A 16,776-nucleotide genomic window follows, 5' to 3' on the forward strand; every position below is an offset into this window, starting at 1 on the left:
TATGTTTTAGCTTTAACTGTAATATGTTCTTTCTACATTTCAAACCTCAGTTACTTTAATACCTGTTGAAATATTACAAAATTGCTTCATTATCACAGGTCAACTTCTTCAGTATTCCATTCTGGAATTAAATCTCTCACAGTAGCCCCTTGGCCACTGATTCTGCATCTGTGTTACCTGTTATAACTCAATCAATATTAGAAACATGTCAACATTCATCAAACAGTATCTTATCCCCAGATATGGAGTAGGTTAATTCTAAAACTGTCAATCAATGGTCAGATTGAAAAATGTAGATTGTGAAGTTTACACTCCCCCTTTTTACACATGAACCCATGTGTAACAAAATCCTGTATGGGAAGAAAACCTTCAGGTAATAATTGATTATAAGAAAATACCAAACATTATTCACAAATGTACATCCATCATTTTCCACAGTAAACACTCCAGTGAAATGAAGTGTTTCTCTCCATCTTTCAGTCCTAAAAGAAACAGAATCTTCATGTTTTAGTTTGAGCTTCACATTCTACAAACAGCCACTGCCTGTGGGAGTGAAATATCATCAAGTAGATTAGAAACGGGTCACACATTTTAGGAAACCTCTCATTTCCCACAGAGCCCCAGAATAATGTGTTAGTCCAAAAGCATGCTTGATTAGTCATTGTTTTAAATCATGCAGTTGCACTGATCACATGCAGACATACACTCACATTCACACTCACACTGTTAGGTTGTAAAGTCAAGTTTGGTCAGGTACACCCCAGAGTCAGTCATTGACAGTGCCTTCTCAAGTCACACTGTCGGTCAGGGTCAAAGGTCAGTTGGTCTCAGTCTTTTTGGCCACGTGTCGTGCTCTGCAGAGACTTTGATATTTCAGCATAGGCCAGTATCCTTTGTCTACAAAAATCAGTCATATATGGAGCGCCATCATTTATTAATTCACAATTACAACTATAATGTTCAAGATATCTCTAACTTTTCATTGGGACAGCTGTTTCCCACATTACCTACAACTTGGTACAAAACTCACTTCCTTATAGTACTACTACTGCAGTTCATTAACATCTAATCTATATTAAAATGTCTAATAGATCAGAAACTTGTGAATATAATTATTTTCTTGAGTCAAAAAATTATTAGGATCTGTAAAGCTCTGCTATGTATTTCATAACTCATTATATTAATTTATCTTCAATTCTGGTGCACTTAAAGAACAATGTTACCCTCTTTAACAGTGCGTGGAACCTTGGGTGTCCGAACATGCAACAATTACTCCCTACTTTATCAAGGATTTAAAAACAGAAGTCATTTCGTATGTCCATCCGAAAGCCCTCCTATGGTAATAACTATGCCATAATGGTGAAACCAGTACCTCAAATTGAAATACTATATTTTGTTTAGAACTAGCTTTCCCTTCAACATGACCTATATAAATAAATATTTGTCTGATCTTATAGAGATGTTACTAAAACTCTCCCTTTGAACTGATCAATACTGTAACAAATTAAAACACTACCAAATTCACACATGAATAAAAACTCTAAAAGAATCATTTGTAAATATGATGAAAAGATTGAAGAATATGGTTCTACACTGTACTCCTAACTCCCAAACACCCACTACTTAAAGTCTAGTGCATACTTCCATCATGCCCCCCCCCTTTTCCATCAGTGTGTTTTAGGATGATTTTTCACTTCACTTTAATAGTTTTCCTCTTTACCGCTATTTTTAATTTACCAATTGATTAATTAATGGTTCTTATCTTCACTTATTTATCAAGTCAATTCAAGTTCTTTAAATGTGGTTCTTTAAAATACATTAGTAGATACCTTGTGGAGTATTCACAATAACTAATCCTCTAGGATATGAAATCCGTTCATCTTTAAGCAGATACTATTTCCTTATTTATCTTTTGTTCATGATAACAATGGTATAACAACCACACGTTTTACCCATAGCTAGTTTCTATAACAAGATTATTATGTGTGACATAATAATCAGATGTCTTGTTTGCTAACCAAGAATATTAAACTTTAATCTTTTCAGTATTCCAGACCATCATTTAAACAAGCAGCCTCTTATCTAAACACTAAGCATTAAGGTTTCTACACCCCCCCCTGGGAAACTCTTGCACAATTATGCCGTAAAATCATTGCATCATTCCTTCAGAGTCTGAACAATCTGAGACAAGCATGTCTCAAGATCTTGTCATAATGAGCACAGTCAGTGATGCAGCTGTAGTCAGTGGCAGGGTCCCCAAAAAAGCTAGGACCGGCCCTGGTCAGTGGGCTCCAAGGAAACTCTCCCTGGCATTGGGATGAGGGAAGGAATCACTTGGCAGACACACGTTGTCCTCTGTACAACAGAAATCCCCCCAAAACCGCAGTACCTCTTCACACCACTGTTGCCTTGGCAACGAGGCACAAGCTAAATGTCAATATCTCCTCAGAGATGCGTTCTTTGCAAACTTCTTCTGTTTGCAGTGAGCAACTCTTCACCAACACACTGATTCAGAGAACCCAAAAGGTGGTGCAGAACTATCCAATGCTGCTGTAATCACATTCAGCTACTGAGAAAAACTCAATTGAAATCTCTCTCCCAACGGGTTACAAAATAAAACGGCTGAGGTCAGGAATGCTGAAACATGTGAATGTTAAAACAAACTAATGGTAGTAGTCTGCCTATTCTTTATTACTTCAGTTCTAAGTTAATAGGCAAAACAAGGACACCCTCCTTAACCATTATACTAATCTTTTATCTACTTGGTTAATTCTATTCATTTTCAAATTGTTTATCAAAGTTGTGTTACAAGCATGGTGAGGTTGTAACAGAATACACAAATAACTGTATTCAATCCGCGCCGTATTTGAAAACTGTAATGAATTCAAATCAATGTTTAAGGACGTAATATAAGTTAAATATATTGTTAAGCTAATTACTGTTTTATTGTGAAGGCATCTCTGGTGAACAGCGGCCTGTGGCTTTTATTTTGAAAGGCCGTTCCGGAAATATACTCCGTAATGTGAACAGTGAGTTTGACTTCCAGAAACACGGAAAGTTACGATAACAATCGTTATAATGCATTAAATAAAGTCATGAAAGAGACAAGGAGGGGAAAAGGCATGTGGAAGTAAGCAATTAACTGAAAATGCCACCAATCCTCTGTTTTAACGTGATGGCGGACATTGAAAACCGAAGCGGGCATAAGCACCCCTGTCATATAGACCTTAATAGATTACTGACAAGCGTTCAAAAACCCTTCTGCTTATCACTTAGGCTACTACTTTTTGTTTTATTCATAACCTAAAAATACAATTGTGATGAAGAGCTTGCTCTTTTTCTGATTGAAACAAAGGGTCTACTCTTCTACAGAATCAGAAAGTACAAATACTGACACCCCGGCTCCGGCTGGAGCTCTCAGCCTTTTCAAGAGAAGGGGGCTTCTTTCAACAACTAACAACAAACTATTGGTATACCAAAACATTTACCAACATAAAACAAGGTCTTTACGAATCAACAATGACAACCAACAGACAGAACAATCAACAAAACAGATTTCCGAATGTCTCGTCGGCTCCTACTCTGTCCTCTTCCGTCATTTTATTTTTTAGGAACCTCAGGTCTGCACAAGCCTTTTTCTTGTCTCTCTGTTTGATTCCACTGAGAATCAATCTCTCAGTATGTTCCCATTGTTCGCGGAAGCTTCCGGGAATTGGAACGCCTAAATCACTCTTTTCAAATTGTCCTTCCATTATGACTTCGTATCTATTATCTGACTAGGTTAATATGTGTTCACTTGTATTTATTAATACACCGGACAAATCTTGTCGTTACTCTTAATGTCCTTATTCTATTCTGAATTCAATATTCAATACACAGAATATGGTTACACCCTGTTCGCCACCAGAGGGCAGCAGCTGACCACAAATGAGCTTCCTCTGTCTGATGAAGCTCCCAGCTTCTGCAAACCTTCTCATGTCACTATTTCTGCTGTCTCTTCTCAATTATTACACAGATTCGACGTAAAATATCACACAGAGTTTATTACAGAATTTCCCCAGCGAGTCAGCCGTGCAGGACTAGTACCCCACGGAGACCTCGCTGGTTCACTTTACTTTCTTATACAAACACTTTCTTAAATATAACTCGATGCCTCAGGTCTGGAATGTCCTACCTGACTCTGAGCACCGACTTTGCTTTAGTGAGCGAAGGTACTGGAATGCAATACCAAACTCTTACACACTTAGTGCCCTATAGGTCCGGAATGTCCTACCTGACTCTTATACAAACACTTCAAATATAACTCGATGCCTCAGGTCTGGAATGTCCTACCTGACTCTGAGCACCGACTTTGCTTTAGTGAGTTAAGGTACTGGAATGTACTACCCGACTCTTACAAACACTTAGTGCCTTAGGTACAGGACTGCTCTACCTGACTCTACAAACACTTTCTACAGTATTGTATTTTTTACCGTGACTAAGAACACTGAGAACGCCACTGACAACTCTAAAATTGTTGTAGTATAGCCAATCACAGATTTTGACAATCAACAGGTGTCTGCTCACCTTTGTATCTGGACGTCCTGGTTTAGTTGTCAACGGTGCCCGGGGTGTCCTCCCCTGGACAGAAATTCGTCCGCTGGCTGTCGGTGGTCCTTCTAGAGACCAGCACTCATCACGTCGGAAGGTCACCAAATTGTAGAAGCAAACACAATAGTGGTGGCTTAAAGCCCACCTCTGCTCCGCGCCGTCCTTTAGATGAGCCTGGTCAGATTTAATAAAAGAAGGAGTTCAAAACACCGGCATAAAAGTTATAACAATAATCTGATTTTAATACAGTAAAAAAACACAATACGAAATACAGAGTGCCCTGAAACAGAGCACTCCGGGCTCCCCGCTCTACCGCCGTGCGATACAGATATCGGGACCAGACAGTCAAAAACAGGGTGCATTTTGCATGGGTAAACAACAGTATATATGGACATATTTGGGGCGGAGAGTCACTTCTTATCTTCCACCGGACTCAACTCCTTTAATTCCCAAGGAAGGTTTCACACAAACTATTCTTTCCCAAACAATCAAACATGTACACAGATATATTGGTATCAAACATTGTACACAGATATATTGGTGCTTGGGATTATATTGGCCCCAGAAAGAACCTTGAAAAAGAACATGTGTGTGTGCTAGTGAGGGGAAGTGTATGTGTGTATGTGTGTGTGTTGGTGATATCTGGGTCAAGGAGTTTATGTGTGTGTGCTGGAGACAGGAGGTGTATGTGTGTGTGTTGGTGATATCTGGGTCAAGGAGTTTATGTGTGTGTGCTGGAGACAGGAGGTGTATGTGTGTGTGTCAGGGTATCTGGCTCATGGAGTGTAGGTAAGAAGGTTTATATATATAGGATTACTTTAAAACAGTCCCAAATAATACATGTTCACTTCAATACAGTTCAAGATAATACCTGTTTACTTTAATACAGTTTAGAACAATATCTGTTTGCTTTACATGGCGCATCAATCAACGGCAGTGGCGAGCCGTCAGGGCCCTCTAGGCCCTCTGTGAGGGCCTAAAATATTCTAAAAAATAATATTTGAAAACATTAAAAAAAAAAAACGTTTTTTTTTAAATATTTTTTTTTATATGTTGTTGTTACATTTTTACGGAGCCCTGGAGGGTTCATAGAGAGAAAAATAAATAAAACGTGGCCACGTTTTACTTTCTCGAGTTACTTTCTCGTGCGCACGAGTTAATAAAGCGTGCGCACGAGTTAATAAAGCGTGCGCACGAGTTAATAAAGCGTGCGCACGAGTTACTAAAGCATGCGCACGAGTTAATAAAGCATGGCCTCGTTTTGTGTGTGTGTGTGTATGTGGGGGGGGGGGCATTTGTTTATGATAGTATCGTTCGTTCCGGTGCACTCCGGCAGGACTATAGCACATCGAGATTAAGATTAAACACATTTCTTTCACTTGGGAATACACTTAACTATGGGGAACCAGATTTGTTTAAAGTACTGTTCGTGGTAATTTGAAAACAAATGCCGGTGGTGTCGGATACACACGAACAGCACCGTGTGTGTGTGAGGGGCAGCACGGTGTGTGTGTGTGTGTGTGGGGTGACCAGGTGTGCCACTTTGTGCGGGACTGCACACAGCATTTTTATTAATTGTCCCGCGTCCCACAAATTGAGACTATGTCCCGCATTTGAGTGACAGACGCGCAGGAAGGCCGGATCGGTTCAACGGCATCATGTTGAGCTGACAGGCGACACAGAGGTACCCCCCCCCCCCCCTTGACAGTTCACGAGCGCGTCCAGTGTCTCCCCCCGCCCCGTCCACCCAGTCAAAAAAATCCCCACTACACCACTGTGTATATGTGTGTGTGGTTAAACGTAGCAGCCTCGATCTCTATTCAGCGGTTCTACTGAAGGGAAACGCAGTGAAGTAAACAGTAAAAGGCACAGCTCTTTGCAGCTGGTGCTGCTCTTCTCAGATTCTAATGAGTTACACGTTACTGCCTCCAGTGCCCTGTACGACGAAGCCAGTTCAACAGACCCTGGACCTGGACATGTTCGATTTACCCGGCTTAACCCTAACAAACGCGATGTCGATAAGCGGTCCGACGAAGCTGGTAATCAACTCAGTAAATCAACCAGGGTTTCTCTGTCCGGCTGAGAGCGCGTTCACGTGAAAGGGACGGGGTTAGCAACATTTGACCAATCACAAACATGGAGACGCGTGCTGACAGCGCAGCGTCATACTTCATGAATGAATAGTGTAAATAGCAAATCCTGCTTCGTAGTACAGGCCACTGGTGCCGCAGAGATTTCATAAAGTGAAGGAGGTTTTCCTTCTATAAAACAGCTGTGGGCAGCAGATACTGTGAGTCACGGACAGGAATCCCTCAATTTAAATAAAACGAGGCCACGCTTTATTAACTCGTGCGCACGCTTTAGTAACTCGTGCGCACGAGTTACTAAAGCGTGCGCACGAGAAAGTAAAACGTGGCCACGTTTTATTTATTTTTCTCTCTATGAACCCTCAGGGCTCCGTACATTTTTCATTAGTTTTACCAAAATAATTTGATTTAATTGTATTTAAAATAATATTTCCAAAGAAATAAATCCTTCGAATCTGCCCGTTCAGTTTCTGTTGGAATGTGAAGGGTTAAATGCCGTCTCTGCGAGTTATGTGAAGACGGGAGGGCTTGTTGGACCCTCTCTACATTCACAGAGGGCCCGCTATAGTAACTCAATGAGAGAGTAATGTCAAATGACAGTACAATTGACCAATCATATCTTCCCTCTAAATGGGTGGGCTTTATTTTCGCGGACTTTATGACAAGTTCCACCCGCTGTTACCTCATTCACACCAACGGTGTTTCAGGGCCGGTTCGGAGCTGGAGCTTGAAAAGCACCGGGTTTTCCTCTTTACACCGCAGCGGAGCAGCCTCTTAGCTCCGGAATCCGGTTCGTTTCAAGCACCAAAAAATTGTCCGGCCAGAGCAAAAGCACCACATACGTCACGCTTACGTCGAGGGCAACTCCTGAACAACAACAAAAAGCCCGCGTTTTGGTTTGTACACAACGATGGAGAAACTTAACAAGAGTTTCAGTGTTTCTGCCATATACTGTATATATAAAGGTTTCTGCTCATGGTGAAGCAACGTGTCTGCGTGTTAAGGTGGAACCTGAGCATTCACGTTGATCACCTCTCATTAATACTCATTATAAATCTATAAAACTATAAATATTAAACTTTACTTCACGTGTTCATTTGAGAACAGCTGTTACATACCTGGGTGAAGGTTACAGTTCATTTAAATGAAAGATACAACGTTACTCCACACTCATGGTTCAGTCCACCTTAAGAAATAAGACCGACCTCGGAAGCAGTTGTGTTTTAAAAAACCTTTATTTATTTATTTTATGAGAATATAACTAAACCACAGAAATGACTCCGGAAAAGCTGCAGATAGAGCCATAAGAAATGAATGCAACTGATTTCATCCGCGCGGTTTGGCTTTATGAAGCAGGCACGCAAACGGTTACGTCATGACGCAAACGATGATGCAACGACGCATTACCAGTCGGACTCTGGGCAGTGTGAAAAAAGCCAGAGCTAAACCGAAGAACTGGTTCTGAACCTGAAAAGCTCTAGCACGGTACTTGAACCGGAGTTGCGTTTGTGTGAATGAGGTAACATACCTAATGAGGTAACATACCTCATTCACACCAACGCAACTCCGTCTATGTGTAACCCCGGTGTAATGTCCCCTCAGCAACAGACCACTCAGAGCTGGTGATTACTTCAGTTTATTCCATACATAGGCTACCTGCGTTGCAATGGACACATACAATGGACACGTGAGCTGGGTTTCTCAACAGATCCTCACGCGGTATCTAAATCTCCTTTACAATCCAATAATCAACAACACAACAATGATCGTATAGTGGTAGTATAACAATGTGAAACATTAAACATAAACAAACTGGTGTACAAAACTCACATACCTGCGTTGCAATGGACACATACAATGGACACGTGAGCTGGGTTCTGTTGGAGAGATAGCACCACGCTCACGTTAGCCTATTAGCTCAAATTAGCTATTGACGAACACATTAATAAATCATATAACACAAATAGCGAATCACACAAAAACATGTTGCTGTGAGCATTAAACGACTAACATTAAACTAAACAAACAAAACAGAACGTTATTGTCCTAATAAAATAATAACATACATTTTGTCCAGACATAATACAATAGCACCTTACTCTCAACAGATCCTCACGCGGTATGAGAACCTCCCACAATCCATTGCGGTAACAAAGCTACAGCAATGCAGGCACACGTTTGTAACACCAGATGGCGTAATTCTCCAATTTATCCTGGATTTTACACCAACCATTATAACTCTGTTACATACACCCCCCTAAAATTCTGCTAAATTGGGAAAAACACAGAAAACAACAAAACACACAGGAGATACAAAATACAAGCTGTGTAGAAATTTGAGCATAACCTCGTTGAAGTCAGTTTGAAACTGTCCACTTGGAACAAGTCAGCAAGAGATTGGCCAAACCCCTTAATAACAGAGACACAAAAGATGCCGTGTACACCTCTTATAAAATAAACATTACTCTTCTACATCTTGAAATTACTGAGGAACACTGTAAGACAGTGTAAATACTGGTTAAAAAATAAATAAAAATAAAACATATATATATATCTATAATCACTATCAAGAGTCTAACCAAAGAATATGTCTCTCATAATAGAAAACACAGAACCACTTGTTGACACCGAGTCATCAACAATCTGCTCATTCACTTCACAAATGAGTCTAGCTGGAAGCTTTATAGGTCTACCTGCCCTAGTGCAAAGTGGAAGAGGCTGTTCACTAACTACATGGCCCTGTGTGAGTGCACCCAGTTGTGTATCTGTTGCCATGTCAGGGGAGGGCACACAATGAGCTCTTTCTGCTGAGGGCTGTAAAGATGCATCTTGGGACACCTCACATTCAACAGTGGAGGGCAACTGTGCAACACGTACAGAAGAGTCTGAGGGATTCAAAACCTCACACCCAACATGTGAGATCAAAGACTCTTCTGCTTCTGAAGATGCTGTGCTCACAGCCACAACTGAAGAACAATCAGGCTGGCTGGCTATCTCATCCCCATCATTTGCATCATCCATCTGCAGGAGCCAGTTAACTGTCTTCGTCTCACTGTTCTGTACAGCAAGAGAAACCACTGGGTCACTTTGTCCACTTCCAGCGACAGAAGAGCAGCTTGACTCAAGATCTTCATCGCCTCCCACGGGGAGAAAACTCACAGGAAGCAGGAGATTCCTGTGAACAACTTTCTCCTTTGACGTCACAGGATCTCTAATGCAGTACACATTGATTCCTGGCTTCACAGATATCACTTCATAAACTGTGGAAACCCATCTGTCTGCAATCTTTCTTCTCCCTCTCTCACCACGATTGGCAAGCAAGACTCTGTCACCAATAGTGAGAGGTGACCCTTTTGCTTTGCGGTTGTAGTTCTTTGCCTGACGTGCCTGTTCAGTCCGACTGTTCTGCCGGGCAATGTGAGCAGCTTCTGCCAGGTCACGTTTCAAGCGGGAAACAAACTCACAATGGCCAACAACAGCACTGCTAGAGAGGGCATGCTGGAACACAACATCAACTGGCAGACGTGGGGTCCTCCCAAACATGAGAAAGAATGGTGCAAAGCCTGTTGTTTCATGCTCAGTGCAATTGTAACAGAATGTCAGCATTTGGAGCATTTGTGGCCACCTGGCCTTGGAATGTGGAGGCAGGGCCCTTATCATGCTCCCAAGTGTTCTGTTGTACCGCTCGACAACTCCATTCCCCATAGGATGGTAAGGGGTGGTGTGTGACTTCTGGACGCCAGCCACCTCCATGAGCTCTTTAATAAGTTGACTCTCAAAATTGGCTCCTTGATCTGAATGGATGCATTTGGGAAAACCATATATGCAGAAAAAGTCAATCCAAAGTCGACGAGCGACCTGCTTAGCTGACTGATTTTTACACGGGAATGCATGAGACATTTTAGTAAAATGATCTGTGACTACCAAAACATCCACACACTTTTTGTCAGTCTGTTCAGCAGTCCAGAAATCAATACAGACTAGTTCCATCGGTTCAGAGGTGAAAATGCTTTCAAGAGGAGCACGGTCGTTAGGCTCAGGTGTTTTTCCAACCACACATCGGAAGCAATTTCTCACATGATTGATGATGTCACGTTCCATCCCTGTCCAAAAGAATCTCTGCCTGGCAAGAGAAAGCGTGCGGGCCTGTCTCTGATGACCAGCCGAGTCATGTATGCCATTGAGGACTTGGGCCTTAAGGGAGTCTGGAACCACAATTTGGTGGATCGTCGTGTTCATTTGTCTGTCTTTCTTTACCTTGCACAAAATGCCATCCTTGACGGAGAGTTTGGGCAAGTGTCTTAGCAGTTTTGTCACTCCGCGAGACTCAGCAGCACGCTCACGTCTTGTGGGTCTCCTGCGGCGCTGGATGTAATAGAGAGCCCTGCCTATGACATCATCCTGCTCTTGGAGATTAACAAGTTCACTCTTTGGTAGAGAGGAAGTCTGGTCGACACCAGCGACCTGAAAAACAGCTGGTCCTGTTCCTCTCACTTGGCCGACACCTCCAGTGTCGTGTGCATCCAACACTGCTGAGACGTCATGTGATGACAGGGACCCCTGAGAAGGAGGCTGGGTGATGACGGCGACTTCCTCGGACTGATCAACAACCACCTGGCAGTTATTAGTACACCTAAATGCATCTTGCACTGTTCTATCCACCATCCCAGACATGTGGTTCATTAAAAACGCATAAGGTTCAGTCACAAGACGGTGGCTCATGCACGATTGGACAAATGGCTCTCTACTTAATGCATCAGCGACCACATTCTTTGGACCAGGAATATAGTTCAGGTCAAAACTGTATGCTGCGAGCTTTGAAACCCACCTCTGCTCACAAGCATCCAACCTAGGCTTAGTCAAGATGTATATCAATGGATTATTATCTGTCCAGACTGTGAAGCATCGCCCTTTTAGCCAATGGCTAAATTTGTCACAAACTGCCCATTTAAGAGCGAGAAACTCAAGTCGATGTGCTGGATAGTTCAGCTGAGAGTGGGAAAGTGTCTTGCTAGCAAATGCTACAGGTCTGGCCATCTTTCCATCAGGAGGCAACTGTGAAAGGACGGCCCCTATGCCATCAAAGGAGGCATCAACTGCAAGAATGAATGGAGCGCTAAAATCTGGATGTGCTAAAGTGACACTGTGCACCAGCTCATACTTCAATGTTCCAAATGCTTCTTTGCACTCATCATTCCAGTCTGTTGGAGAGAGTCTGACATAGCTTTTTTTAAACTTTGGTTTGTGGCCTCTCCCTCTTTTGTGTGGTGTGGCAGGCTCAGCCACAAGGTTGAATAGCGGCTTAGCTTTGGCAGAACATCCCTCAATGAAATGGTGATAATAGAGAACCATCCCTAAGAAAGACCGGATCTTCTTAGCACACGGTGTTTGCTCATCTTGCTCCATCAAGTCGGCTTCCTGCATATCATTTATAGCCTCCACTTTACTCGGGTCGGTCTTAACACCATCCTCACAAATAATGTGTCCCAGAAACTTGACTGACCTCCGTAGAAAGTAGCACTTCTTAGGGGAGAGCTTTAAGTTGTTGGCTGCAAGACGTGAGAAAACCATCTGTAGATGCTCAAGTGCAACCTGTTCAGATGGAGCATAGACCATGAGGTCATCCATGTAGCATAGCAGACTTGTGAAATTCTCATCCCCAAAGATGGACATCATCATTCGCATGAAAGTGGCAGGGCTGTTCGTCAAGCCCTGGGGCATCCTGTTGTATTCATGAAGACCGAATGGGGAGGAGAACGCTGTATATTTTCTGTCATCTTTATGCAGTCCGACATTGTAGAACCCTGACGTGAGGTCCATTGTGGAAAAGAACACATTTCCACCAAGCGCAGCAAGGGTATCTGTCTGATGGGGCAATGGATGTGCATCTTTTACTGTTCTTGCGTTCAACCACCTGAAGTCATTGCAGAGGCGAAGGTCACCATTTAGTTTGACAACGAGGACAAGGGGTGATGAGTATTCACTCTGAGATTTGCGAATGATTCCTAATTCCTCCATGTCATTCAGAGCAGTCCGTAGCTTGTCATAGTGGCATGGCGGAACCCGCCTGTATGGAAGTCTGAAGGGCTTGTCATCAACCAGGTGTATTCTGTGCACAAAATCCACTGCCTCGCCACAGTCTATTTTGTGCTTCGAAAATGTTGATTCATACTGCTCAATGATTTTCATCAGCTTATCTTTCCCCTCGAGAGAGACTTCACAAGATGAGAGGTCCAAATCCTGCAAACCCATGTCACTCAACACGCGGGACATCTCCTCCTCTGACCATGGCTCAGGTGACGGGCTCTGTGTGTACTGTGCACTGGATTGGATGCGAACTGGATCTGGTAAATCCTGCACTGAAAGACAGGGGGACACATCAGCAACCTTTGCATTTTTTTTAAGGGTGAGTGGCTTTTCAGTGGGGTTTACAATTTTTACAGGAACCCAGCCATTTCCCCATAAGGACGTGACAACCCTCCCCACCAGAATTTGTGCAGGTCTGGCTTTTGACTGGGAGGGCTCAATGATGACTGTACTCCCTACTGCAGAGACATCAGACTCAGGTAATTTCGCCCACACCAAACTTTCAGACATTGGCTGCAGAGTTACACATCTTTTCAGTTTTGCCGTGCCAATTTAGTTAGTTACTGCTCCACCTTTGCATTCATCTGAGGAGGACAGCAGAGACATCAACTTGGGCAAACTATCACTCTGAAAACTTGTCACAGGAGATGTGATATTTTGGCAACTTACAGTTTTTTTCATCTGCAAAATGAGCCACTTGATGGCATTGCTGCCGAGAATCATTTCATCAGTCTGGCCTGGCACAACTAGAACAGGAATTATTACCTTATATTACCTTATATAAACTGATGCAGTAAGATCATACATGGCAGATGGAGTAACAAGGTGACCACCACAACCAACTATGACAAAGTCTTCGGCTGATTTCCTTTCCATGTTAGGGACAGATTGTGAAAGTCTTATGTCAGCTGCCTCACTAATTGTGCATGCCATAGATCCACTGTCCACTAATGCTTTGAGAGCATGTCCATTATTGGTGGTCACAGCTGTGTGGAATAGACTATCAGTCTCTGGGAGTCTTTGCAGCCTTTGTACAATCAGTGTCTTATTTGATGGCACCATGCTGCTGTAGGTGTCATACAATGTTTCACAATCATCAATGTCTTTCATATCCAAGGTGGGAGGCTCACTCACATAATCTGCACTATCCTCCCTCTTGCGCAGATCATTCAGTTTCCCTGCTGGTTGTAGTGAGGAGGACGTCTCCCCTCTGGGCACTCACGTCTTGATGGCCAGGTAAGTGACACTGGAAGCAAAGTTTGTTCTCTCGACAGTGTATGAAAGCAGAGTGAGAGCTGTCATTACATATAGAACAAGGCATGTCCATAAAGCCCTTGATCTTTGGTGGCTTGTTGCTAGTATATTGCCTCCTATTAGCTTGAGCATACCCAGGGGCCTGGAGCAACACCTTCTCCAGCATGCCAATCAACCTCTCGAAAGCGGAGGTGTCCTGGCTCACAGCTTGTGCCTGTTTGGGAATGTCTGACACTAAAGCAGCATTAGTGTTCACCTCAGCTACATTCATGTTTATCCTGCCTCTCTCTGTGGAAGACCTCAGTCCCTTCTCTAAATGGTATTAATCTAACACTTCCTGAACTTCTCGTGCTGACCATTTATCAATTGTCTTGGACCTAAATGTAAGAGCTAAATCTCTGCTGGGGCAGTGTCTGATGAACATACGTGTGACTTCAATACTGGGATTATCAAACACCTTACCCTGTTCCCTAAGACAACTGTCAGCCACATCGACAGCTCTGTTTTGTCTGAGCCAGTACTCATATGGGTCCTCTTGTTCTTTTGGTAGAGTGGAATAAAAGTCAGCTAAGGGCACAGAAGAGCAATGGCTGGAGCTGAAATGTTTGCGGAGGAGTCCATAGATGGCCTGTGGGTTCTCTTGGACATCAATTCCACTATTTCTTATCCCAAACTTCACAACATCCTTTGCTCTGCCCCTCAGGTGAATCAGAATTTCTTCAGCTTGATGCTCTGGCTGGATACTGCTTTTCCTGATGTAATTTCTCATAAAATCTTCCCATTCATCAACAGGCAGTGTGTCTGAACTCTCTCCTCTGAACACAGGTGGGTCTTTAACTCCTCTCTGAGTGACTATCTGGACTTGGGAGAGATCCAGTGTTTGGCTGGGGAGTGTGTCTTTTAATGCATGTTTCTTCATGACTCGTGTGCGAAGCAGCTGTAGTGTTAATGCGTGACATAATGCTATCAGCTAGCTGCTGCCCTATCTGCTGCACAATAGTGCTCATTTGTTCAGCTAGTCTCACATCATCAGGAGGGTTGGGGACTGATGAGCTAAAGCACTGTGGTGTAGATAACTCTACTGTAGGCTGGATGGAAGGTGTCATCACATCTCCATTTCTGACTGTGCACTGAATCCCCATCAAAAGTTTTCCTATCCCCCACCTTAAAGTCACCTAGTGAAAATGGAACAGGTGTGCTACATAGCCCTCTACCCCTACCAACATTGAAAGGAGTCATTTCAAAGGTATTCAATCTACTGGAACTCATGTTTTATCGATAGTAAACCAAAATAAAATGACAAGTTCAAAAGAATAAGGCTTATATCAACAAAATAAACCTGAGAGTCCAACACAATGAAGGAATTGAAGCTCCAAAACGTTGCAGCGGCGAGAAGACATTCACCCTGGTCCAGCGTAGTCAAGAACGGGTCACGGCACCAATGTAACCCCGGTGTAATGTCCCCTCAGCAACAGACCACTCAGAGCTGGTGATTACTTCAGTTTATGCCATACATAGGCTACCTGCGTTGCAATGGACACATACAATGGACACGTGAGCTGGGTTTCTCAACAGATCCTCACGCGGTATCTAAATCTCCTTTACAATCCAATAATCAACAACACAACAATGATCGTATAGTGGTAGTATAACAATGTGAAACATTAAACATAAACAAACTGGTGTACAAAACTCACATACCTGCGTTGCAATGGACACATACAATGGACACGTGAGCTGGGTTCTGTTGGAGATAGCACCACGCTCACGTTAGCCTATTAGCTCAAATTAGCTATTGACGAACACATTAATAAATCATATAACACAAATAGCGAATCACACAAAAACATGTTGCTGTGAGCATTAAACGACTAACATTAAACTAAACAAACACAACAGAACGTTATTGTCCTAATAAAATAATAACATACATTTTGTCCACAGACATAATACAATAGCACCTTACTCTCAACAGATCCTCACGCGGTAACAAAGCTACAGCAATGCAGGCACACGTTTGTAACACCAGATGGCGTAATTCTCCAATTTATCCTGGATTTTACACCAACCATTATAACTCTGTTACATATGCAAGTGGTGCAGTGACGCATCCTATAACCCGGAAGTAAGCTTCGCTCGGATTCCCTCGACAGAAAGCAATGGCATTTCTCCATAGGATTTTGGAAAATAGCTCGAAATAAGGTCTGTGGAAAACGAACCTGTTAGATAAATGCACGTTTTGTTCAGCCGGATAATATCCACATGTCTACCCTACTTTTATTATTTTCGAATCATAAATCTAAACGATAGATTTATGATCGATAGATTTATAATTAGCATAAGTTCGTTCATGATGGCTCACTTCAGTGATAGTGATGACATCGTTGCGAAATTATTAACCGAGTCATTTTCAAGATTGAGTTACAATGATAAACTGGAGTGGCAAAGGATCAGCTGCATGACCCGCAAGTGCTTCATCCAAAAGGACAGGAGGATGGACTTTGTGTTTAAGTGATTTGATCATCAAAGGTAGGCCTAAGTCATTTTTAATGTGGGCCGCCGTGCCGACTTAATTCATTTGTAATTGTTACTTGGCTGTAAGTAAGGGAGCCTGTCATGATAGGTGTTTATATAAATGGTGTTGTTTTGTGTGGTAGAGGGGGTCGCTGTCATTGATGCGTTTTGCACCCCGGGCCGCTGTTTAGATATTCCGCTGAAGTATACGCTGTGACGTAATAACTCTTCTTTTTTTTTCGAG

The 16,776-nt window shown here is 42.7% G+C and overlaps 1 protein-coding gene and 1 long non-coding RNA gene across 2 annotated transcripts; both read right to left on the minus strand.

Annotated features, from left to right (window-relative positions):
- Positions 1-990: 990 nt before the first annotated feature.
- On the minus strand, positions 991-8,729 carry LOC117553129. The gene is made up of 3 exons (XR_004570081.1): positions 8,334-8,729; positions 4,387-4,764; positions 991-4,273 (listed from the first exon to the last, which is right to left on the minus strand). It is a non-coding gene; the product is annotated as an uncharacterized LOC117553129 (long non-coding RNA).
- Positions 8,730-9,406: 677 nt separating this feature from the next.
- LOC117553115 lies at positions 9,407-15,995 on the minus strand. Its single transcript, XM_034226910.1, has 4 exons — positions 15,985-15,995; positions 10,755-15,762; positions 9,586-9,734; positions 9,407-9,539 (listed from the first exon to the last, which is right to left on the minus strand). Exons 2-4 carry the CDS (start codon positions 13,272-13,274, stop codon positions 9,407-9,409), a joined length of 2,802 nt encoding a protein of 933 aa, XP_034082801.1. The 5' UTR covers positions 13,275-15,762; positions 15,985-15,995.
- Positions 15,996-16,776: the final 781 nt, after the last annotated feature.

Source organism: Gymnodraco acuticeps, unplaced genomic scaffold (assembly GCF_902827175.1).
Source record: "Gymnodraco acuticeps unplaced genomic scaffold, fGymAcu1.1, whole genome shotgun sequence".
NCBI lineage: Eukaryota > Metazoa > Chordata > Actinopteri > Perciformes > Bathydraconidae > Gymnodraco > Gymnodraco acuticeps.

Excerpts from the sequence above, each read along its gene's own strand:
- LOC117553115 (XM_034226910.1), bottom strand. The coding sequence starts at position 13,274 with ATGTCTGAAAGTTTGGTGTGGGCGAAATTACCTGAGTCTGATGTCTCT. Across the intron at positions 9,735-10,754 it reads AACGTGACATCATCAATCAT|AACAGTGAGACGAAGACAGT; the intron begins GTGAGAAATTGC and ends CTTGCTGTACAG. Across the intron at positions 9,540-9,585 it reads TCTTTGATCTCACATGTTGG|TTGCCCTCCACTGTTGAATG; the intron begins GTGTGAGGTTTT and ends CGTGTTGCACAG.